A 26,801-nucleotide genomic window follows, 5' to 3' on the forward strand; every position below is an offset into this window, starting at 1 on the left:
TGCATATGCACTTACACAGATGTGCCTCCCTTCCACTGTTCTGCAGCTGCATACCAGAAAGTCTGAGAGAAAAAGAAACTGTAGAAATGATTCAGGGATTCTCTTTTTTTGTGGAGAGAAAATATGATGGGAAATACAGCAATTCTTTCCAGCAACAGATCAATTATGAAAAATTACATAGCAGATTACTTGAGCTGCAAACCAACATAAAATGATGCATCGTGTGTCTCTGCAGCCTCAGAAAAGTCCTGTTGCCACAGTTTGGTAAAGTGCAAAGACTGATGACAACGCAACTCTTAAAATATCGACCCTTGAAGGCTTCCTGTTTTAAAAATGAGGCGTTAGCTTTGTAAACATGATGGATCTACGCATATTCATGTCTTTTCAGTGTTTGTTGTCTAGCACCCTCACTTTAAAGACGGTTAAATCAAAGTACAAAAATCAAGCTTTACCCAAAAATCAGTGTTAAACTAAAGTGTTATGCTCTGTAAATAAAAAAGGGATTAAAGATTACATATAAATGTCAGCCTTTATCATTAATAATTTACAAAACAATCCATACCCTCTAACTCTGGGTTAAACCATCCTCAATAGAGTCCATAAATCAGCAGATCTAAAACAAGAAGTCACCTCAGAGGGTCATGAGAATACTTTGCACCATGTTTCTACAGTACAGTGTCTTTGACGGTGAACAGGAGGTCCAAACTAAGCTGCCTCTAATGGTGGAGAAATCCTCAAATTGGCACTCAGAGAGTGACTCCGATAATGAGCTGCGGAGGCTCCGGATGTCCCAGCGGCTGCTTTGGCTCCAGGGCGTCGCTCTCATGAGAGGTGGACACACCTGGAGGGCAGAAGGGGATGAAACGGAGCCAGGAGGACGAGGAGGAGTAGGAGCTGAGGCCGAAGGGAAGGTTGTAGACCTCGCCACTCTCCAGAGTGTTGCTGGAGTCGTCCTCGTGAGCCTTGTTCCAGGCCACGATGCCTCGTTCATGCTTTGATCCTGTTGGACATGAGTAAAAAGTGTTAAAACACACCATGAGAGGATATCTGGGACTCTGTCTTTGAGGGTTTTTCTTTCCTAGATGACTGGTTTGGTTTTCTCAGAGCCTGGGATTATTACACTAAGTATAAGGACATTTGCTCTTAGGTGTTGTTGCTCTCCTATGATACTTGATAAAAGCCTTTTTTGTCAAAAACCCTCAAGGGTCACTAAAATAACTAACAAACTAATGAAACTGATCTGGACTTAAATGATGTTATCCTTAACTTCATATTTTGTTGCACGACCTTCTGAGGCAATCACTGCAAACAATTCATTTCTGTAACTTTCAATAAGACTTCTGCACTGTCCCAGGTATTTTGGCCCACTCCCCCTGTGATCAAACTGCTCCAGCTGTCTCAGGTTTGAAGAGAGTCTTCTCCAAACTATTTCAGCTCCTTCCACAGATGTTCACTGGGATTTATATCAAAGCTCGTAGAAGGCCACCTCAGAATTGTTTTGTTTTGTTCTTAGCCGTTCTTGGCTGTTTTCAGCTCTGTGTTTGGGCTCATTATCCTGCTAGAGGACCCATGACCTATGAGTGAGACCAAGCTTTCTGACACTTTAGCTCCAGAATGCCTCAGTAGTTGAGATTTCTTTGGACTCTGCCCAGATTCCAGACCCCCTGCGCCAGATGCAGCAAAGCAGCCCCAGAACATAAACCAGCCTCCTCCGTGTTTCACAGTAGTCTTTTAACCTTGTAAAGCAGATGGATACACCTGTTTCCGTGTTTCTCACTGGTGAATCCATCTTGCAAAGTTCCCGTCTGCAGTGTTGTGACATAAGCGAGCAGCAACAAGAGGCCGGTGCAATTATGGTGGATGACATTAGTGTAAATGCTGCTAAAGCGCCAGTTTTATCAGAACTTGACGACATTTCTTCATCAAAAGAAGAACAGAGAACAGCAGTGAGTTGTTTCCTTTTCAAAAACAACAAAAGTCGAGTACTGACATGTCTACAGCCACCATGGTTCGCGCTATTCCTCAGTAGCTGCGCACGCGCACCTGGGTCATGGCTACATCACATGTTTTGTTGCTCTGATTGGCCCGTAGAGATGTGTCAGACAGAACATTCACCAAATCACACTCCCAAGTTTTTTTCAAATCCTCTGCCCTTTCCCAAATGCTTAGTAATGAAGGTTTACCAGATGGATGTGTGAGACAAATCCATCTTGCGTGTCAGGTTAGTGGTCTTTACTTTGGATGCTTCATTTCTGCGTCTGTGAACAAAGAGCTGATGTGACGAAATAAAGGCGTCAGAGACCGGGGACCCCCACTGTACCTGAAGGTGGTTGAACACAGCTATGCAAAATCAAGAATAGTCGTGTGCAGACAAGGCCGCCCATAAGGAGGGATAAAGGGGGAGGTTTCTGGGACATAGCCAAACTGGGGGCCCATGGAGGTCAGCAAAATCATGGTCCATTGTGAAGTTCAGCTGTGAATACCATACTTTATATTTGGCCACTCTGAATAAGAAACAAATATCTTTATTTATTGATCTGTGTACTAAATAGCCTTATTCGAAATGAAAAAAAAAAAAAGAAAACTTCTGTTTAAAAACATATTTCAAATGGGTAAAAAAAAAGCTAATATTGGTTAATAATGGCAAAAAAAATATTGGAAAAGGTGGTGAATTTGGATATTTACCAAACATAAATGGGTTAAAGTGTGCAAAACATGCACAAAAAGTGGTCAAAGGGGATTAAAAAGTGGCAGAAATGGCTTTATAGCACAAAAAAACTTGCTGGAAATTAGGTGGAATGGGATGAAAAACTGATATAAACTGACAAAAATGGGTAAGCTGTGGTTAAAATTGGCCAAAAGGGTTGTAGAAAGTGGTTTATAGTGGCAATAATGGGTCAACAGAGGCACAAAAGTGAGAAAGCAGCAAGAATTGGTTTAGAAGCGGCAAAAACAGGTAGAAAAAAATGGTGGAAAGGGTTTAAATTGACAAAAAAAGGGGGTTTAAGTGGCAAAAATGTGCTAAAATGGCAAAATTGGGGTTAAAAAGTGACAAAAAAGGGTTACCATTAGGTAAAATTGGTGTAAAGTGGCAACTATATAATTAAAAAAATATATTCTTAGATATTTTGAGGCATCTGGTGACACCCTCTCAGTCTCACAACCCCCAAGGGGGTCCCGACCCCAAGGTTGAGAACCACTGCCTTATACTGTTAATACTCACCATACCATCACTACTAACCCTGCTGCTTTAATTCTCATTGACTTCTATCATCACTGCTGGGTATATGACATATTTTCTCTAATCTGCTTTTTATGCTGTAGTGTAAAAACAAAAAAATGGCATAATGCTGACAAACTGAACACAATTACACCATTATAATATGAAAGGTACCTGGAATAGTGTTGTCCAGTATGAAGCCAAAGAAACCTCCTACAAACATGCTGGTGGTCAGGAGAACCTGCAGCACCTGGTCCAGCTCAACCACACCTGAAAACAACATAAAGAAGAGGTTAACACTCTCAGTATGGTAAATTAAAGCTTTAACGCTTCAAACAGAAAAGGAGGTGTTTTCTCCTGCACCTGTAGCGATAGCTCTTTGATTCTTTAATATCCAGTTGGGGATGACCAGACCAGAGAACATGGAGAAGCCAAATATGAAGATGTTTCTGGATGAGTTCATGTCAGCGTACTGTGAAAGCAGAAAACCAGACATAGAGGAGAAGATGAGGTGCTGTGATATGGTATAAAAAGGTCATTATTAAGGGTCATAGTGGTTTTACAGCACATACTTGCAGGTTAGAAACACCAGCTGCAGATATAACTCCAAACATAACCAGGAACATCCCTCCAACCACAGGCGAGGGGATCGTGGTGAATATGGCGCCCACTTTACCAAACAAACCCATGATCACCATCAAGACTCCACTGGCGACGATCACCGTGCGACTGCCGACCTGTTAAATAAAAATAGAGGAGAAAAGCATGCATTTAAAATAAATAAAAAGTTAACAAAAGTCAAAGTAGCTACTGTAGACTGTATACAATGTGGACATAATCTCATCCGCTGATTCTCAAGAGATGTTTTGAAGCCAATAGACAATGGTTCCCATATTGGAAAAGCTATCTTCACTTCACATTCATTTACAAACAATAAGATGGAGTTAAGGTGGATTTTAAGTCTTCAGTAAATTAGCTACAACCTTCTTTCTGCTGCTTTAATGCTCACAATGTTGTAAATGTTCTGTTTTTAACTCTGCAAAGCACTTCAGTGCATGAATAGTGCTTTAAAGATAGATTTGTCTTACCCACCCATCTGCCATCTGATGATTTCTAGACAACTCTAAGGGGCCGTCCACATGATGATGGGTTTAGGAGTTTATACTCAAAGGTATTTTATCATAGCGGCGTTTCATCCACATAGAATGAAACACTGCATTTAGGGAGCCTAAAAAAAATTTTCTTTTTCAAACCAGGTCCCAGAGTGGACAAATCTGTTTATGCCAACCGCTCGTCTCCATGTGAACATCCAAGCACATCTTTCCTGAAACAGTTACGCCCACTCAACCTGTGATCCCAGCGGACAGCAGTGACGGCAGACGCCAACCTGGGTGTTTGAAGATCTGCATGGGTGCATGGGACCCTGTCTGCTCTGGACTTTATAAAAATAAGATAAACATATGTTTTTTTTTTAAATTATGATCAGAAAGATCAACAACAGCATTAAGGCCAAGATAAAAAAAAAATGAAATAATCTGTGAATTTTTGAGTGAAGAAGTCAAATTTGTTTTTTAGGGTGGTTGGATTTTTTTGAGATTATTAAGTTGTATATTTACAAGAAAACAATTTCATCTAAAAGTAGGAAATGTATTTTTTTTAACCTCAAAATTTCCAAGTTTAAAAACTCTTAAATTTAGAAAGTAAAAACTCAAAAATGTAATATTTCTTAAAACTGTGAATTTCAAATAGTGTAAAGTCAAGAATTTACAAGAAACCAAACAGAAAACAGTGGTTACATTTTCAGCTTTTTAGACTTTATAGTCTTGAAAAATTCTAGGTTTTGTTTCCTGTACATTTATGACTTTCAAAGTAAAAGTCTATTTATTTTCTCAGTAACTTCTTGAGACCTGAGCTTTTGTTTGGATTATAATCTAAGTTTCTCCCACTTATTTGGGATCAGTAGGACCTGATCAGTGTAAAACCTTAGCCTTGTTTTTAAACAGGAAGTGGTTTTGACTAAAAATGATGTCTGCAAATAAGAACACGCATATCTTACTGTACAACACACACAAAAATAAATACAGCCATAACTACATTTGAGATAAAAGTTCTGGAGGTCCTGGAAAATTCCTGTTAAAATAAGAAGGGACTAGTGTTAATTTTGGCAGCTATTTTTAATTTTAGTCTTAGTTTTAGTCTTTAAATGAAATGCATTTTAGTTTAAGTCCCATTTTAGTCTTTTCTATTCTTTTTAGTTTTAGTCTAGTTTTAGTCATCTTGATGAAAACCAAACTTAGTTTGTGTCCGTTTTAGTCACCACAGATCTATTTTTGTTAGTCTTAGTCTAGTTTTAGTCACCACAGATCTATTTTTGTTAGTCTTAGTCTAGTTTTAGTCATGGAAAAAAGGCTGTCGACGAGCATTTATAGTCACAGTTTTAGTCGACGAAATTAACACTGGAAGGGACTCCAAAAAACAAACAAACAAAAAAACCTAAATTCCTAGACATTGTCAAAAAATTTCTCTGACAATTCAAAAATCCCCCAAAATTTCCTCAAATATTCCCCAAACAATTCAGTTTAAACATTTACATAAAATTTTCACAAAAAATTCCACGAAAATTTTCAAGCAAGTTCCCCAATATTACTGATAAAATTCACAAAAATTCACAAATTAATTCCCCCCAAAAAATCCATGGAAAAATTCACCAACTTTCCAAACATATTTGCCCAAAAATCCAAACAAATTCCCAGAAGGTACTGCAAATTTTGAAACACAAGGTATTCCTGCAATATTCTGAAAATTTCCCCTAAAAATCTCTCTGACAATACAAAAATCCCAAAATATCTTCAAACATTCCCCAAATATTTCTGTACCTTTCTGAAAAAGTTTAAACATTTACATAAGATTTTCAAAAAAAATTCCATGAAAATTTTCAAGCAAATTCACAAAAATTAATAAATAAATTCACAAAAATTCACAAATCAATCCCCCCCAAAAAAAATCCATTGAAAAATACACAAACTTTCCAAACATATTTGCCCAAAAATCCAAACAAATTTCAAGAAGGTACTGCAAATTTTGAAGCACCCTGCACAAAAAAACACAAACAACTTTGAAACACACCATTTGAATACAGCGTATTCCCCTAATATTCAGCAAAATTCCCTAAAAATTCAAAGTGAATTCTAGAGATATTCCAAGCAAATTACTTAAACTTTTATGGAAATTCTGGACTATTACCTTTTATATCCTAACAGCAGAATTTAGTGGGATGTTGTTGGAAGGCCTATAATAATAATAACCATGTCCTCATACATGCAAACAGGCTCTCTACAGATCCTTGTCATTTCCTTCATTTCTAAGATGACCCTAATACACTGTAGTAATTATTGATAGTTTATACATAGATCTACTATAATAGTTGAGCTACCATCAACTATTTTTAGGAAGTAAAGTGAAATTAAAAATGGACAGAGTTTAAAAAATCTCTTCCTGTACCTGTTTATATATATATATACATACATATATAAATACTAAAAATGCTTGAACCATGTTTGTTTCTGCTGTAGACTTTGTGATCTGGAGCCTAATGGGCTTCTGCTTCAAGTGGACGTTCAGGAAACTGCAGTTTTTTATACTCCTGTGTTGCACACTTTTTTAAACACCAGAGGTTTCCCCTGTTTGCTACAACTGACTCATTTCCAGTGAATAACCCTTAATTTACCATCTTTATATCAAACATAGAGGCTCGTCTTCTTACCTTAGTAATGCCGAGGGCTCCCACGTTCTCGCTGTATGAAGTCGTACCGTTTCCGGTTCCCCAGGCTCCAGCCAGCAGACAGCCCAGTCCCTCAATCCCGATACCCCTGTTGATAGCATGTTTAGGGGGAGGCGGAGCCCCAGATAGCCTGGCACAAGCGTGGTAGTCCCCGACAGACTCCACCATGGAGGAGATCACACCAGCCAGGATGCCAACGACCCCCGCCAGGCTCACGGTCGGCACGCCCCACTGACCTGAGTGGATTCATCACAAAAATCAGAGAATGACTGCAACCTGACGTACATATTTCATTTACCATCCACTAAAAGAGCCTCAGAGAGCTACCAGGGTAAGGAAACGTAAACCAGGGCGCTTGGCTCATGACGTCCCCCTTTAGATCTGTGCGAGCCCTGTAACCGTACTGGTCTGGATCAGACGGAAGAACGTTGTACGTCGTCAGAACGTAGCAGACGAGCCAAGACAAGGTGACGCCAAGCAGCACCTGAGGATATGAAGGAGAAACATCTTTTTGTCCTGTTTTCTGCATTATAAATAACGTACTGGCTAGGGGGTTTGTGCAGTGCATACCGGGAGAATCTGAAAGACGTAGACACGGGAGACATGCAGTTTTTTATCCTTGCTGTACATGGGGAAGGGCACGGGGATGTGGCGGAGGTACTGAGAGAACAGGATGATCAGGGCTGTGGTCCTGTGGGAGCCAGAGACAAAGACGTGTGTTTAAAATAAAAAAAATTACGGTAAATAAGTCGAACAGAGCCTGTTGAGTCAGTGACGAGGCAGAAAAGGTTCTGAGGTTCAGAGGTATTAACAGGCTTTCCTGCTCTGCACAGAGATTATAGCACTGCACAGTTTGATGGATTTTTCATTATTATAAAAATTAACCGTACTTTAGGTTCAAGAGGCTTATCAAACATAAGCTATAATGCAGGTTTGTTTAGCTAGAACGTGTTATTGGAGCTCCTTATGTAACATGATCAAGAAAAAGAAGAATTAATTACATAAATCTAACAGTTTTTAGAATAACAAGGCAGATTTTAGAAACATAGCTACTGCATTTCTATTCCTTTAGTACGCTGTAGCTAAAAAACCTCAAACCAAACAGCCATGTCCAGTGATTGTACCCACATGGCAGAGATGCCCCAGTGGTAGCCAGCACTGGTACCAGCCGAGTCGAACAGGGACAGTCCGATGAGAGCGATGGTGGGAGCGATGGTGAGGGGGCCGATGAAGCGCATGAAGAGACCGATGAGGCCGGAGAAGCCGACAAACACCTGGAAGAGTGAGCCCACCATGATGGAGCCCTGCAGCTAAGACAGACAGACGGTAGGAAAGAAGTTAGTCACTATGTTATTAGATCTTATGAAATTAAGAGTTTATTATTAAAACCAGCCTTTAATCCCAAGATAGAAAGACCAAAGAGGCGAGATCTTAGTTAAAAACAGAGGTGGAAAAGGTAATAGACTATTCTACTCAAGTAAAAAAAAAAAATTTCAATGTACTTAAAATACTGAGTAGCTCTTTCCTCAAGCTTTTCAATCCACAAACAAATGGGTATAACTCAGAGTTTCCGCTAGACCTTTTTGTCCCCAGTCAAAATGACCGGCAGTCCTCAAGAATTCCTGCCATTTAGAACAACTGGGAGCTTTACAAGATGGATTCACCAGTGAAAAGCAAGGAAACGGGTGTGTCCATCTGCTTTGCAAGGTTAGCTCTTTTGTGTCTGAATTAGAAATATTATTCCCACAGAAAAACTTAAAAAGGGAAATTTTGACCTCAGAAATGATCACTTACATAACACAATCAGTTTGTTTTTCACATTTAAACAGTATGCTTTAATTATCATACTAAATCATTAACCTTTATTTTCTGTCTGCAAATTTCCATTGCTCCGATTTCCATTTTGCCCCTTTTTTCCATTTTTTGCCACTTTTAATCAATTTTTGCCCCTATTATCCCGTATCTGCCCGTTTTGCCACTTTTACCCTGCTTTTTGCTATTTGATAATTTTCACACTTTTGCATTTTTGCCCCTTATTTCTGCTTCTTGCCCATTCTAGTCACTTTTCACTCTTTTTTTTTTTTTTTTTTTTGGCCACTTTAAGCAACTTTTTGACCATTTTTGCCACCTGTAACCAATTTTTGTCACTTATTGTCCCTTTTACAGCTTTATGGCCATTTTTGCCCCCTATAACTTATTTTTATTGCCACTTTAATCCCTTTTTTACCACTTTTCACCACTTGTATTGTAGCTCTTGCAAGGGTATTTTTCAAAAATTTGCCTTTTTAGTTTAGCAGAGTTGAGTATCAGTGCTTTAAATGATAGATTTGGTAAATTTACCTCATAATGAACAGAAAAACAGCATTTAACTGACTGTTGACTTTTAATAAAGGCAGAGATCAGCTAACAGCAGACTGGACTGAGATGAACTGCTCTGTGATTTTAGATTGTAGTGTTAGAGGGGCGGGGTCATTCCCCACTGTGGGCTGGTGACATCACCAGCCCACATATTGGCTACGCCCACATTAAACCCAGCCAGGAAAAAGGTGAAACTTTCTAACAGTCTAATTCCAAAATTCAGTCACATGTAGATCTCAGTGTTTTCACATGTTTACAGCAGCCATGTTCTTACATATCTTGAGTGTTCAGACAGAAACTTTGGATTTTACTTTACAGGGACTTTAATGTGAAATAACTTCAAGTTACTGACAGAAGCTCATATCTATAAACAGACTACGTTTTACTGGTGCTACTACAGATGCATGTGCATTCTATTGGCGATATATTGTTGAGTAAGGAGGTCAAAAGAAATGTTCATTTATCACTGCCTGACACTGCAGGCAGCCTTGTGTGATTTTCAGAATGAATGACTTGAGTGTCACATGTTCATGTGAGAGGAAAAGCATGTGTGTGTGTGTGTGTGTGTGTGTGTGTGCGGTAATTCTGACCCTGACAGTCCCTCATTTAACCATCTCTGCCCACTGTTACTAAGTACATCAGTCACAGCGCTGATCTGTACATGCTCCAGACATGAGAAGGGGGGGCCGACTGATACAGCTGATACCAGAACCTGCAGTAGTCCAGGTGGAAGGTTAGACCTGAATGAACAACTTTCCCAGAGTCTCATAGGGAAAAACTTCAACTTTCTATAGGCTCAGGAAAAACAGACCTCTCTGCTGAGTTCATCCGTTTATCCAACTATGATCAAGAGTCAACAATCTCACTTTATTTTAATGTTCTAGTTGTATTAGAGAAGGTGACAGTGGGGATTGTTTATCTGAAAGAAGACTAAAAGAGTCATACGTCTCAAAAAGCAGTGGTTCCCAGCGTGGGGGTCGGGACCCTCAGGGGGTCACGAGACACTGAAAGGGGGTCGGAGATGCTTTCAAAAGAACAAAGAGAAATTTGATATGATTCAAAGAGGTCAATTAAATGCACTATTTTTAAAAATACTGTTAAAACAATTTCGATTAAATTATTTAAAAAGTTATTATGTGAGATTTATGTAACCCGGGTGATAAATCAGCCTGCTGTCCCTTTATTTTTGTCCACATGTATTCTTGTTCAACTAAATCTCACGTTATTTCTGTTCTCGGTCACGTGGGCCATTTAGCCAATCATGTTTAGCTTCTGGTGACGTCATCTGGTCACGTGAGTCGGCGCAGCCTACCGCGTGTGGTTAATATGGCGCTGTGATTCAGTCTGGGTAGGTGCAGTGGGGAGGCTGTAGCAGAGACACGCTACAGGTTTGTCTAACCTTATTTTCGCCATTTTTCCACTTATATTACAAACAATATTAACGCCTAAATCATGTTAACTTGTAGGAACCTTCTACCGAGCCAAAATCTGCGAAGAACGAGTGTAAGTGTGGCATAAACTGTCGACTGGTGAGTCAATTTGTTTATATGTGCTAGCATTAGCCTAGCCGATCCCATTAATTTGAATGGACGCGGTTAGCCTGTTTGTTGTTTGACAAACATGCGTCTTTCTCTAAAATAGAAAGGAAATATCTCCTTAAATGAATTCTGTGGGAAGAACATCGATGTTGTTAATTGTGTTATGATTTGCTTTAATGTATAAACAATGGTTACTCCTTAAAAGGTTAGCTTTACTTATTTAAGCACTTTTGCTAACCTTTGCACTTTAGTCCTTTTACTTGAATGTATTTGTCTGTCATATCAGGATCATGCTTGCTTATATTATAAATGTTATTTATGATGTATTGTAAATGCAAGTTATATTTATCCAGGAATGACTGAGGTTGACTATAGTTCAGTAAGTACTATGGACTTATTTGTGTGCACATAGGAACTGCTGTTTGTTAGTCAGAATGCATTGTAATTTATGTGAACTGTGGTCCCGTTCTCCAGACCAGGTTCTGGATGATGGCGAGCTAAAGGGGAGCAGGCCGAGAGCCTACAGACTACAGAGGTAGTGAGGAGTCACCTTCTCTGCCAGGCCGGTAGGGGGTTTCAGTAGTCCAGTAAAGAACTCTACCCCACTCACTTGCCAACTGCCCACTATCCAGATACAATCCCCCACAACTCTCTCGCTAATATTCTTTTGGACTCAACCTCAAACACAGACGTGGGTCTTCATGAACTGTGGGTGGGCCGCTGTGGCTTAAGTTTTGTGTTCAAACCGAACTGGGGTTGGTTGAGACTTCGAACAATTGGATCCTTAAACTTTATTGACTTGTCATATTTTTTTGAATGTTGCTTTCTGCACACTGTATATCACTGACTGATTGAATAAGCAATAATTTACTCGAATGGCCATTCGCATGATATGTTTCTTTAAATTTTGTCACGTTTATTTTCACAATACATGGTACCATCAAAAAGCAAGTTCAGTCTCTTGTCCACTCTCTCCCAGAGTGAACTCTAGATTTCTGGGTACTAGCCTACTACACCTTTTAACTGTGGAACTCTATACATAGACATTACAGAGTATTCCCACAATACTTAATAGTCTTTGCATCACTTTTATTGACACAGTTGTTACATCTATGCTTAAATGTAAGAAAAATGCACAAAACTAAACCTAAAATGTAAATTTATACATGGACGATCATGTGCTTTAACTACCTCCAGGGAAGGTAGGGGGTCCCAGGACAATGCAACAGTTATTCTGGGGGGTCATGGGCTGAAAAGTTTGGGAACCTCTGCCCTAAAGAGCCACCTCAGTTTGTCATCTGATTGAGGAAGTCACATTTTTGATAGCATGGAGTGAAAAGGGGGCCTGTAAGTCTCATAGATTTGTCGTTATAGATTGAGCCTTTTAGAACCTTGGTTCCCAACGCAGGGTCCGGGACCCCCGGGGGGCGCCAAAGATCTTAAGGGGTTATGAGGCTCTGTCTGTTCTAAGGGTTCTAAAATTAAAATCAGCAAATATTGGTTAAAACAATGATAAAGCTGTGATTAAGTTGTTTCTGCAAAGGTCTTTTGATAAGAAACACATGCAAAGGCCTTTTTAGGGTTTTAAAAGTGAAACAATGAAAATCTATGAGGATTTTTGACGGCATGGGTCACTTTCTCTTCTCTCTTGGTTCCTGGGGGGTCTCCACTTTTCTTAGCTACATGTAGGGGGGGCACCAAGGAAAAAATAGTTGGAAAACACTGTTTTAGACGGTGTATTTTCTAAACAAAAAACAGCATAAGGAAAAGAGAGAAGAAAGGAGGCCCAGGAACAACGCTCTGAGGAACCCCTCAGGTCAAGGGGCACCTGAGGTTTCCCTAACACCAACATAAAAAGTTCTGTTTTTATGTATGTCTAGAACAATTTAAGAACTATTCCCTGGCCTTCATTTTTAAGCTGCTTGTAGTATAAATCTAGTATTAATAAAATAGTACAGACTCTATTGTCTGCCTCTAAAAACAAACCATTAAAGACTTTAAGAGAGCTGATTCAGCCACCAGATTAAAAGGCTTACATATTTTTCTGGCCATCATCCACGTGCAAAGATATTACCAGAGAAAATGTAATCTCTATAAAGGATATACACGTGTGACATTTTTGTTCCATGTGCAAATAACACCTAATCAGCTGTTCTAACAGGTTTCAGAGCCAGAGGAGTCCTTCATGTTTACAGCTGTGACAGGACGAGCCTTGCCATGACGGCTGTCATGACAGAGCCACAATGAAAGACACAACTTGTTCATTAGTGCCATAGAAATGCTGGATGTGATGTGAGAGACTGCTACTGCTGCTGTTCTGTTGCTGTACCTCATGAGGGACCAGAAAAAGGTGATAGAAGCCTTCCTGGTTAATGCTCCAAGCTTCAGGGCAAAGCATTGTGGGATTGCTTACATCACCAGCCCAATTATTAGCCCCACCCACATGAATTCAAACCAGAAATGAGGTGAAAATTTCTAACGGTCTAAATCCAGAATTCAGTCACATGTGGATCTCAGTGTTTTCACATGTTTACAGCAACCATGTTCTAACATATCTGGAGTGTTACAACACAAATTTTGGATTTCTCTTTACATGGACTTTTATGTTCATATTCATACAGTTTAAGCTCATGATATCGCTGCTTTTGACTTCACATCTGACAGCTGCATGACAGCGAGTTTGCATTTTTTAAAGGGAAAACTGTATGTTTGGTTTTAAGTGGAATTTAAACAGCTATATAACACAAAAGTGTAAGCTAGGAAAGTCTAGTTTCTCCCAAACTTTTATGGTGGGCCAACAGTCCCATAACACATGTCAGGGGCCCCCAGCATACTGACATATATTTGTTCCTACCTTCAGGCTGCTTTTCAACTGTAAAAATATTATTAAACACCCATTACAAATGTTGTAATAGCACCATTGATCAAACTTACACACAATAGAAGCCTTTCTAGCCCACTAAATAATATTCCAGCTCTTACTGGTTTAAATCAGCATGGAAACTAAATGCTGAACGTCACTAGAGGCTACTGCTGTTTAACAGAAGGGTCTGTTCAGATAAAGATGATCTGTTGAAGCCCAGGGTGTTGGGCTGGTTGTGATAAATGCTTATTTACCACATAAATCATGTCAAACTACATCCAAACCACTAAAATCATAGTGAATGGATGTGTCATAACAGTCTAGTTTAGCAGAAATCACCAAAATAAAGAAGAAACATGTGTGGTTATAAGAAAATGTGGGGTCTTTAAATGGATTTTACACTTTTATTCCAACATGTCCATTAACTGTAAACACAATACGACTTACAGACTTTGGTTGTTCGAGCTGAATAAAGCTAAGCTCAGAAAGTCAGGCTCTCAGTTGTGATTATAATATCACATGGTTTACTCACTGCTCTCATGCGACTCTGCCACACGTCTATGAACTCTGGAGACGAAGTGTTGACCAGGCTGGCGTTCTGGGTCCAAGCGGGACATTTCCACTCCGGCATGGAGAGCATGGCCATGGACGGTAACAGCAACGTGAAGGTGCCGCCTTGGAGAATGGGCAGTCTGGAAATCAAAGTTAAAGACTCATGAGGAATCAGGAGGCAAGAGAGGAAGTCTGAGAATGTTTCATTATGATCAGGTATAGCCATGTTAACCTGACTTAGACTTAAAAATGTAAGGTGACATTTATGCCGGTCACCTTAAGTCCACCTTTAGAGTCTTTGGCATCCACAGAGTCTCTGATAAACAACAACAACAACAGCTGCAAAATCTAGCAGGTGAACTTGTCATACCTCTGAATAGAAATGTCTAATTAAACTTTTTTAAAGTCACATTCACCCAAAAAACTATGTGTGGGCAGGTTGCATCCGTCTAGTACTTGTCTAAGACCTGCTTGTTCTCACAGTGATGCAAAAAGAAGTCTGCTCCTTAAAGTCTCATTGAGATCTTGCATTTTACCATTTTCTTTAGCTATTTTCATACTTTCTTTACTGTTCTATCCATAGCAAGTTCTTTTTCCACTGTTAAGCTACTGCTGAGACTTTCAATCTACCTGAGGCTCCTAATTTTCTTTTAAAATAAACACAAGTTTATACAGTTGAAAGAAAAAGTATGTGAACCCTTTGGGATTCTTGAATTTCTGCATAAATTGGTCATAAATGTGTTCTGATCTTCATCTAAGTCACAACAATAGACAAACACAGTCTGCTTAAACTTGTGCTGCACAAAAAAATGATATGTTTTCATGTTTTTATTGGACAATACACGTAAACATTCACAGTGCAGGGTAGAAAAAGTACGTGAACCCCTAGGCTAATGACTTCTCCAAGAGCTAATTGAAGCCAGGAGTTAGCCAGCCTGGAGTCCAATCAATGTGATGAGACTGGATGTGTTGGTTAAAGCTGCCCTGCCCTGTAAAAAACACACACAAGTTTTGAATTTGCTGTTCTCAAGAAGCATTGATTGATGTTAACCATGGCTGGCACAAAAGAGCTCTCAGAAGACCTACGATCAAGAATTGTTGACTTGCATGAATCTGGAAAGGGTTACAAAAGTATCTCTAAAAGCCTTGATGTTCATGTGTTCACGGTAAGACAGACTGTTTACAAATGGAGAAAGTTCAGCACTGTTGCTACTTTCCCTAGGCGTGGTCGTCCTGTAGAGATGACTGCAAGAGCACAGTGCAGAATGTTCAATGAGGTGAAGAAGAATCCTAGAGTGTCAGCTAAAGACTTACAGAAATCTCTGGCGCAGGCTAACATTTGTGTTGACAAATCTACAGTGAGTAAAACATTAAACAAGGATGGAGTTCATGGGAGGACACCACGGAGGAAGCCACTGCTGTCCAGAAAACACATCGCTGTATGTTTGAAGTTTGCAAAAGAGCACCTGGATGTTCCACAGCACTACTGGCAAAATATTCTGTGGACAGATGAAACCAACATCGAGTTGTTTTGAAGGAACACACAACGCTATGTGTGGAGAAAAAAAGGCACAGCACACCAACATCAAAACCTCATCCCAACTGTGAAATATGGTGGAGGGGAGAAGCCCTTTTTTAGTCGCCTGTGGTTGACGGGATGATTTATTCTGTCATATTAAAACAAGCACTGCTGTGACTGACTCCAACAAGACAATAATCACTGATAAGTAACTTACAGGTATGCAGGTATGCTCTATTACAACAATGCAATCCTTGTGCTCTGTGTTTGCTGCTGTAACATACTACTAATAAAGTTCTGGTTGATCTTCATCTTGCAGACGCACGCTCCATGGTCTTTAAAGCTGCACTGATGAAAAATCACATTTCACCTGAGCTTGCAAAAAGCACGTGTTCCTTATTTTCTCTCCTATAATATCTTTAGATAAGCTGATTTTTCCAGACAGTAAGTAGGTAAAACAAGATATTTTTGACTGGAAATTAGAAATACTTTCTTAGACTTGAGTTAATGCTGTGCAAAACGATTCATTTAAATCAGGCGGAGAGGTTTACCCTCTAAATTAGGTCATCCACCATTTAGAGGTTAACTGAGTTAGGGTCATTCACTACGTAATAATCCTCCTTCTACGGCTGCTCCACTGTCTGCAGGTCAAATCAGGCTGCAGGAGAAATGAACATTCTAATGCTAAATGCTCAACAATGGTTCTGTAAGTGGCCTGCAAGTATGCTTCAGGAGAGTTTGCAATGTTGTCATCCTAACGGACGCATAAGACTTGTTTTCCTGGGCCCGTTATAGATCCGGATTGTTTCCTTATAGCTGACCTGGAGAGAGACAAGAAAGCATCAGTGGTGCTAAACCAGGGGAATGTGGGTTTAGCAGGAACTGAATTCCAACCATAATAAGATGGAAATTCCTCCACTAATCCTGCTGTGACACCGATGTTTGGTCAGGCTGCGTCTGCACAAGCAAAGTACGGTTTCAGAGAAACAGCACCGGGTTTGGGACTGTAGTTCTTGGAAAGTAAGTTGGTCATTTCAAGAGTACTGTTCGTACGTCACTGCACACAAGAGAGAGGCTTCACGCTGAGGAGGTTTAAGCTGAGAGGAGAGTTTCTCTGGCTGATTCAACATGTGTCGTAATGTTTTAGAAAACTTTCTGTGGCACCCTACTGTGTCTTCTATTATTTCATGTTGAGGCTTCATGATAAGAAATCTCAAATTATGTGTAATTCCTCGTCATGCTGAACATACTGTACGTTCTAAGCATCTTAAATTAAAATTCTGCATGCCCTCCAGTAATCTGTGAAATAAAGCTGTGCCGACTAAAAGGCCTCTCACCACTAACTCCAACAGACCTCACACCTCTAAGACGGAGAGCTGTGAGTTTTTATTGTTCTGCTTTTAATCAGAAGGAGCAGCATGGGTAATTCCACTTTAATGCACCCTTCTGTGCCGCAGCATGTGTTCATTAAAGCATAAACCAAAAGAATGGGAAGAAAGCTGCTGTTATCCAGATTATAGATCAAATATGAGGTCCACAATGTCTCTCATTAAAACTTGAACTATTACCACAACATCCAGCAGTAACATTTTATAACAGGGTGCACAAAACTGGCACGGTTACGAGGTTATGAATGAGTGACTAAGGAACTAACAGCAACTTAACTGATAATGAACAGGTAGACTTTAGAGGGAGCACATAAAAACCCCCATAGACACATTAATGACAATACATACTGAATACAATGGATTTAGTTCAGAAGCATTTTATCCATAGCAGCATGAATCTGAACATGAAGGTGCAAAAGCTTTATGCTATGAAGGTGGAGGCTGGGGTGGAGGAGGTGGAGCTTTATCAGCAGCAGCAGTGTGGTGCATCTGCACTGATGGCAGGGATAAGTAAGGGTACCTCATGTTTAAATGACTGCCATGTTGAGAGAAAGAGCTGTGATTGGCTGTGAAAGCTGGGAGGTGATAACTTGGATCAGCTGGCTGTCAGCTGTTCACAGCTGGGTGTGTCCTGCATGAATTAAAGCTGAGCTTCATTTTACTGATAATAGAACATCAACAACATAACAGAAGTCTTAACTGAGCCATTTTACCATTTCATCAAAATATATGATCTAATTGTGAATTTAATGGCAGCTACACATCTCAAAAAAGTAGGGACAGGCCAACAAATGGCTACAGCAAAAAAGTGGTTCAAATTAAAAACAGCTGGAGGAGAATCTTGCAACTAATTAAGTTAATTGGCAACAGGTCAGTAACATGACTGGGTATAAAAGGAGCATTTTACATAGGCAGAGGCCGTGTCCAAAATCCCTTCCTATTCACTGTATAGTGCACTACTAGTATAAAGTGAATACGCCATTTTGTAGTGGTGTCTGGATTCTGAGTGAGCATTGTTTTCACTATATATTGCACTCATTCTATCCCACATTGCATTTTGAAAAGTAGTCAACAACCCATGGCAACTAGTCCAGCAATATTTACCATCATGCATAGCAGCTGCTGCTCTTAAACATGACAGACTACTGAGAGGAGCAAAGGAACACATATAAAAACATTATACCTCCGCCAAGTAGGTTATGTGATCGGGTAGGTTTGTTCGTTTGTTAGTTTGTTAGCAACATAACTCAAAAAGTCAACTATTGGGAGATAGGGCTAATGGTGGAGGTCTGCGCTGTTACCACTTTACACCAGGAGATGGCGGACATGAGTAACTTCAATCCCAGTGGCCTTTGTGAGTGTGTTTCTATTCAAAGTTTTGGAGTTTATAGAGTTTGAAAGACGCATGCCCGGTCAAGAAGACGAGTTGGAGCGTAACAGAGAGAAAGACAGCGAATTGTAGCGAGAATTCTCACAGTGCTGGGAGGAATAGAGGAATATTCACCCTCTGCCATGACTTCCAGTCATCTGGTGAGACCATGGGCGAGACTGTCAGTGCGTCTGTTGGCACCAACAGGCAACGCTGTCACCATGACAGTCCACCCATAGCGAAGCCAATGCTTTGTTTCACCATATTTCCATCCCACTGGGGAGGGAGTAATCAGCGAATGCTGTGGTGGGAGGTACATAGGGACGGATCCAGGAATTCTTTAAAGGATTCTCCACCATTGGAGGATAGGGCTAATAGCAGAGGTCTGTGCTCTCCGAGTGCTTTTCTAGTTTAATAGTTTATGTTGGTTGGTTTTAACCAAATCTGTAAGAAAATGTTAAGGATTGAAAAAGGAGTAAGTCTGAGGATTACAAGACATGAGAACATGATCTTTATGCAAAAATAAGTTACATTACAAACAAAATTGTGCACTATTTTGCCACTGAAGAAACAAGCTTTTTTTATCTATTAGTAGAAATCATCGTCTGTCAACACAGTTGGCCGTACCATCCATAAATGCACTGAAGCCATACATGAACTTTCTTCTTGAATGGACTGAGGCACATGGAAAACTGTTCTGTGGTCAGGAGAAATTTGAAATTCTTTTTGGAAACAACGTAGTCCATGTCCTGCTGACTAAGAGGAGAGGGAGCATCCAGCTTGTTCTCCTGGCTCAACTCTAAAGCCTGCATCTCTGATGGTATGGGGTTGCATTAGTGCCTATGGCGTGAGCAGCTCTAACATCTGGAGAGGAACTATCAATGCTGAAAATCATTCTCTTTCTTTACCTGATGCCAAAGGTGACCTGCAGCAGAGTGCAAAGACCAGAGACGAAGAAGATGGTGCTGATGAGGTGACTTTGTGTGAGGCCGTCATGATGCAGGCACAAACCCTGAGACAGGATTAACGGGATGGCGACGATACCTCCAAACGCAGTCAAACAGTGCTGAAACAGAGCGTCAGAAAGATATGGTTATTTTATATTTACAAACCCATGCACAAACTAAAAAGTCAAGGTATGCGTCCCTTTATATGTGGGTGTAAATAAAACTTGAACCTGATTTGTCTTTTTATTTCCTGTGTCCCTGCTCTCCAGGATTATTAAACCATGACAGCGTACATTTGCCCAAGGTAGTTTTTTTCTAATTAGTGACATCAGCTGGTTGATTAATCACACATGACCAGGTATCTGCCTTTGTTCCTGACTATGGCTCAGTGCCAGGCTCCTCTCAGACTTAGAGGCGCGCTCCTGGTGAGTGAACTTTTGTCCCTCTATGAAATAATGATGTTTTTAGGGCTCTGGTGTGGACTTCTCATTAGCAAACATGTTTGGAAAGCTTAGAAAGCTTTATAGATACCTGCAGTTCATTTACTAACACATGAAGAAGCCAAATACATAGCAGGGTCTGATTTATGACAGAAACAGTGAGAGGGCTAACAGAGGACCCTGATTACCGCTAACCTCCAACAGAATGAGACGTGAAAACAGAACGAGGACTTGTGATTGCCTCTTGGTGAAGTTCACCATTTAGTACTAGTCTGATGAGCTGTCTGACATGTTCAAAAAAATTCTCTTGTATATCTGGAACCCTGAAAGGGGGTTAATAGTCCATAACAGAGGTAATAACTCAAGGCCAAATCTGGCCCGCAGCACAGTTATACCCGGCCCACCAGATCGCCTCATATTTTTATTCTAACTGGCCCACCAGTATGAGGTCTGCAGATTTCCTCCAGTATAAAAGTGTAAACTTAACCTGTATTATTGACAATATCCTTGTTAAATCATAAGAATTAGAAAGAGTAAAGAGTTAAAATAATTTCATAAAAAGTCAGGAATGTGGAAGAAGAAATTTGTGTTTTCATTTTGTATTTTCTAATTTGCATCTCACAGTTTTGACTCAAATTTATGGGTTTGACTTTTTCTATCATATTGTGACCATTTAATTCAGGCTTTTAATTTTCAAGTCATATTTTGACATTGTAAATCAATGAATTTGAATTTTATCTTACCTTTTGACATTTTCAATGCCTCACTTTGAATTTAATCCCAAAAGTTAATTTTTTGTATCTCATCTTCGGACATTTACATAAATACAATTAATTTTGTCTCATATTTTGACATTAAACTAATGATTTAGATTTTTTTTCTTATATTTTGACCACTAAAACTCTTAATTTTTTAATTTGATATCGTGTTTTCACCTTTCTAAGCTCTTGATTTAGGTTTTTTCTCATAACTCGACCTTTTTAACTCTTAATTTAACTTTTAATCCCAAAAACTGACCTTTTTGATTCAAAATCCTTTTTGTAAACCTAATCTTTGGACCTTTAAAACTCATGGTATTTAATTTTATCTTATATTTTGACCTTTTATAGTCATAATTTTGAATTTTATCTGAAGTCTATCTCATATTTTGACCTCTTAAACTCATGATTTTACCATTTAATCTCATATTTGACTTTTAAAACCCATGATTTTGAATTTTATCACATATTTTGACATTTTAAAAATCATAATTTTGAATTTTATATCATATTCTGACATTTAAAACTCATGATTTTAGAATTTTATTTCATATTTTGACCTTTTAAACTAATGTTTTTGAATTATATCTAATAACTGTTAAAAATCATGATTTTAACTTTTGACTTTTTTTTTTTAATCTCAAAAATCATATATCGGGGGGTTGCCGGTAGTCAAGTGGTTGAGGCGTGCACCATGTACACGGGCGGCCTGGGTTCAAGTCCGGCCTGAGGCCCTTTGCCGCATGTCTTTCCCCTTACTCTCGTCCCTGTTTCTGAGTCTATCCACTGTCCTCTATCCGATAAAGGCATGAAAAAGGCCCCAAAAAAACCCAAACATCTTTAAAAAATTCTTTATCATCAGTGTTACGTTTTTCCCGCTATAATTTGTTACCGGTGAAGATGAGGTTGACAGTCTAGGGGAAATTTTGACCCAGTTAGGCCCTCAGGTTAGACCCAAATCCAGGATTCGGCCCCTGCTGTGAGTCTGACATCTCTGATCTATGAAGATAAACAGCAGCCCTGCTGACACAGCTGCTAAAAGCATGAACCAAAGTTTACATGTCAGCTGTATCTGAGGCAGATTTCACGTGAAGACCCGTGTAAATAAAACCACGTCTAACTCAGCGTGACAAAGAGAAGCGCTCATGTGACTCAGGGGTCAAGTTTGCATTGTTGCAGCAGAAAGTAAACAAGCTTTCTGCAGGAAATGACAGGAGGCTCCTTCATAAACATGACCTTTAACCCCTCTGCAGACTTACCTGGATGCCCAGAAGGATGCACAGGTACCACGGGGGGGTGTCGGTCACACAGTAGGCCAGTTTGTTGCTGTCTCCCACCAACGACGTGTCCGATTCCTCGTCATGCTTCGTGTCAGGAAGATCACAGAAACGCTTTTCAAGCTTCAGAGGGAAAAACAGTCAACAGTAAAAATGCAGAGGGAGCATCTTTGTGTTGTTATGTTGTCTGTATCAGTAGAAATAGGGGTGTTACTAACAGGTTAATAATGAGTCATTAAAGGCTGCATAATAAATCCCTGAGTCGTGTTAATCCCAGGCTGTTTTTGGAAACTGCTGGATAAAAGATGGATAACTTAATAGAGCGTCTCCCTGCAGCCACAGTGATGTAAAACAAGTCCATCACTTCCTCTTAGTGTCTCATCACACTAAAAAACTCACAGGCAGCTCAGTGCTATCAAACATTTACTTTTTATGCTATTTTGTTTGCTTTTCTATCCATAGCAAGTTCTTTTTTCCATGCTTAAGTTAATGCTTTCACTTTCAAAGAACCCTCTTAATCTGGCTTCAAAATAAAAGTTTTCCAAACAGGAAGTACCTCAAGCTTAAGCAATAAGAATTCCAAAGTAAAAGCATAACAAAGAAGAGTTTGTTGACGAAATCTCTTAGCTTAATAGCGAACAACAACCCGGTTATTTACACAAAGAAAACAGAAAAACATGAACTCCTCTATGCTGTCACTTAAACGGAGGATAAGCGGACAACAGTGAGTCATTTTGTACATGCACTCCTGCACATTTCCAACATCTTATTCCTACCACTGTGACACTTTGTGTAAAGTCTGGGTCTGAATCCTGGTGCTGGCTGTCAAACTGGTGTTTCCATGGCAATGAGATGCTAATCCTGATTATCAGCATGGTTAAGGGTCTGAAATATTTAAACATCTGCTACACCTTAAACTGGATGATGTGATTTTTCCTCTGCTTTCTACTGTTGAGGGATGAGAGCACAGTATTAAGAGATGGCCTCAGATAGCATATACAAGTGCATTTAGCTAACTTCACTTGTCTTTGTATTTTCGCTGTGAAAAAAAACAATCATTTTTTGTTGAATGAGGTCAGACTTAATCTTATGGACTTTAAAACAGATGTAGAGCCCGGTCTGAACCCTAGCACTTCTCTGTTTTGTTTCTGGATGTTCTAAAATTTGTATTTCACAAACTCTCTTTCAATATGCATTTTTACTTATAACCATGATTCACGCAGATCTCCCCCTCAGACCTAAAACTCTCTACTGCAGTGATACTCAACCTAAGACTCTGGAGCCACATGTGGCTCTTTTGTGACTATTTGTGGCTCTTTTTGTCTTAATTTTAAATATTATTCCCCCAGAAAACCTTAAAAAATGGAAACTTTTTTGCCATTTTCACAATTTTTGCCACGTTTCACCCATTTAAGCTACCTTTTGCCATTAAACATCCCTTTTATCATATTTTTTTTTACCATTTTGCAACGTCTTCTTGCTACTTTTCCCACATTTTTTCCACTTTTATCCCATTTTTGCCCCATTTCACCTTTTCTTTTGCCACATTCTGCCAATTTAAGTTATCTTTTGCCATTAAATACCCCTTTTTCTTTTTTTTTTTGCCCATTTTTGCAACATCTTTTTTACACTTTTTCCTAATTTTTGCCACGTTTCATCCATTTAGGCTACCCTTTGCCATTAAATACCACTTGTTTCCTTTTTTCCGAATTTCTGCCTCTTCTTTTTGCCACTTTTTTTTTCCCCATTTTTGCCCTTTTTCCACAATTTTGTTGCCACTTTTGGCGTATTTAGGCTACCTTTTGCCATAACATACCACTTGTTTCCTATTTTATTGCCCATTTTTTGTCACTTCTCACCCATTTTTGCTACTTTCTGACTATTTTTACACTTTTTCTCCCAATTTTCACACATTTTTTGCCGCTTTTGGATCATTTTTGCCACCTTGAACCTATTCTTATTGCTACTTCAAGCTGTTTGGGCCACTGTTCACCACTTAGATTGTGGCTCTTGCAAAGGTATTTTTCAAAAATTTGGCCCTTTGGTTGAGCAGTGTGGAGTAACACTGCTCTACTGTATATATTTATGTAGAATCACATCACTGATACAGCCAAACAGGAAACAGAACATTCAAAAGCAGCTGTTAAAGACACAGATTTAACTTTGTGTGGTTATTATGACATCTGCAGAGAGAGCAACAGGCGCCAAAACTCTGACATTTCAACGGTAAACTAGTATTAGTACAGTCACCAGTTTAATATCTGCCACAGAATAGATTTCTGCACTGCTGTTATCACTGGTTCAAATGCACGTACTGCATTGTAGTGCACACATGAAGCATGACTGATGGCGCTGTTAGCATAGCAGAGTGATATAGGACTAACAACGGCTCTGTCTAAGCCCAGTCATCAGTAGGTTTCGTTCAAGAGCAGCCAGGTAAAAAGCCAAGCGCCACCTCTCAGTGTAACTAACGTGAAGCACAGCAATAGGATAAAACACGCCTTCTCTCCTCCAACATCTGTAATAACAGCAACATACAGCGAGTGTGCTTCCTTTGCATAGCATCCCTGTCTGGGGGCTTTAACACAAGCTGGGAGCTGCAACGGATCAACTCGGTTTGACTTAACCCTAGTGCTGTAGCGCTTTGTTTTACCCCAGTTTAGACAGGGTGAAGAGAACACACTACCCTGATTTGGTACCAGATTTAGGCAAGAAAACTAATGCTTGGACTAAAAGTAAAGGCTGAAATGTGAGGACTATTTATGCACTAAAACTAGACTAAAACTAAAAAGGATAGAAATGACTAAAATGGGACTAAAACTAAAATGCATTTCATTTTAAGACTAACACTAAGACTAAAATTAAAAATAGCTGCCAAAATCAACACTGCCGCCAGGATGCCTCCTGGTCACCTCCCTGCGGAGGTCTTCCGGGCGTGCCCAACTGGAAGGAGACCCCGGGGTAGACTCAGAACTCGCTGGAGGGACTATATGTCCCATCTGGCCTGGGAAGGCCTCAGAATCCCTCAGGAGAAGTCAGAAAATTTTTGCTGAGGAGAGAGATGTCTGGGTTGACTTGCTTAGCCTGCTACCACCGCGACCTGACCCCGCATACATGGAAGAAAACTGATGGATGGATGGATAATCTTTACTAAAATAAGTTAATAATTATGGACCTTTAGTTCACTAATTAATGCACTAGCAATGGCAGCCCTGATTCAACTTCATGTTCCTTTTAATTTTGTAATACTGCAATATAATACAGGCTGCACGGTGGTGCAGGGGTTAGTGCTGAAGGTCCCTGGTTCACTTACAGTCAGGGCCTTTCTGTGCTGAGTTTGCATGTTCTCCCCGTGCACACCTGAGTTCTCTCTGGGTTCTCCGACCACCAAAAACATGCTCGTTAGGTTAATTGGTGGCTTTAAATTGGCCGTAGTGTGAGCATGCCTGGTTGTCTGTCTCTATATGTCAGCTGGCGACCAGTCCAGGGTGTACCCTGCCTCCCGCCCAATGACAGCTCGGGATAAGCGGTATATAAAATGGATGAATGGCACTATGATACTGTCCAAAAACACTCAGCTCTAAAAGATGAATCCCTTTTTCTTTCAGCTAGGGTGTACTGCTTTCAGAGCAACCACACCTGTCCCTTTAAATGAGACACTGGGAGAAACTGGGAGAGCAGAGGATCAGACATGAATGGATGCAGCGTGGGATGCTGCAGGATTACACCGGATGATCCCGATCTGTTAGGACTCATCGTCACAGTTTTGTTACTCATTTAAGTCATCAATCTACAAGTCAGCATCATAAAATGCAACTTCCTGGAGTCCTTTGATTCACTAATCATCACACTGAGAAGAACTGTCAATAAAACTACATTTTAAACATGACTTTTAATTTGATTAACAATCAGTGGTCATAATTAATCTTAATTTAAATATCTCACAGTGCTTCATATAAACTTTACAACTGAGCTGTTGATGCCTACTTCCTGACCCTCCAGCAGTCGTAGAAATCAGAGGATTTGAACTAGAATTAATGTCTTTTATCAGATTTGTAGCACAGGATTAGAAAAAAACCCTGTCAGATGACTTTCTAACACTTTACATGAATATAAATCAAAACTTTTCACTTCCTTTCTCACCAGATGCATGTTTAAAACCCTGTTTAGGAAAGCAAGGCTGCTTATTCTAAATAATGCATAAGTATTTGTATATGCCTGGCTGTATTTAAGGATTTTATAGCCTTCTGCTTTAGTTTTATTGGCCATAAAGCATTCTACTTACTCCGTCTTATAGAACCTGATTGTAAGCATGTGTATGGAAGTCTTTGCCAGCTTTCCTATCTGATATTAATGATTCACTGGCTATTTTATGTAGTTTATGAAAAGCCACACACTAATATCCAGCTCAGTGATAAGAGGAGAGATTAGTCACCCTGTAATACTTCTACATCCTTCTGCATGGTTCCCATTCCTGCTGTCTGACCGTTAATCAACACTTTCTCATAGGTAGAAACACTGGAGTATGATCGTCTAGTCTGAGGTCAAACATTCTGGGTTAAGCCTCACAATGACCAGGAAAAGATTCACGTCTATGTTTAAAAAAATCCTCATACTTACTGTAAAGGCATAGTTGCTGACACCATTGCTGTCCTTCTCTGGAGCCATGTCAGCTTCAGCCTACAGGCTCAGGTGGTGGTCTTCTGAGCCCCAAAAAACACAAGAGAAAAGTGAAAAAACATTTATGAGAGGGGAGGGAACACATCAAGAGAGCGTCTAGTAGACTAGTAG

General features: G+C 39.7%; 1 protein-coding gene across 1 annotated transcript; it reads right to left on the bottom strand.

The window, feature by feature from the left end:
- Positions 1–746: 746 nt before the first annotated feature.
- On the bottom strand, positions 747–26,678 carry zgc:110789 (Xan_ur_permease domain-containing protein). Its single transcript, XM_041796282.1, has 12 exons — positions 26,631–26,678; positions 21,993–22,133; positions 19,497–19,654; positions 14,293–14,452; positions 8,130–8,311; positions 7,572–7,692; positions 7,329–7,485; positions 6,984–7,237; positions 3,793–3,957; positions 3,584–3,692; positions 3,395–3,490; positions 747–1,000 (listed from the first exon to the last, which is right to left on the bottom strand). Exons 1-12 carry the CDS (start codon positions 26,676–26,678, stop codon positions 747–749), a joined length of 1,845 nt encoding a protein of 614 aa, XP_041652216.1.
- Positions 26,679–26,801: the final 123 nt, after the last annotated feature.

This window comes from Cheilinus undulatus, linkage group 9, assembly GCF_018320785.1.
Source record: "Cheilinus undulatus linkage group 9, ASM1832078v1, whole genome shotgun sequence".
Lineage (NCBI taxonomy): Eukaryota > Metazoa > Chordata > Actinopteri > Labriformes > Labridae > Cheilinus > Cheilinus undulatus.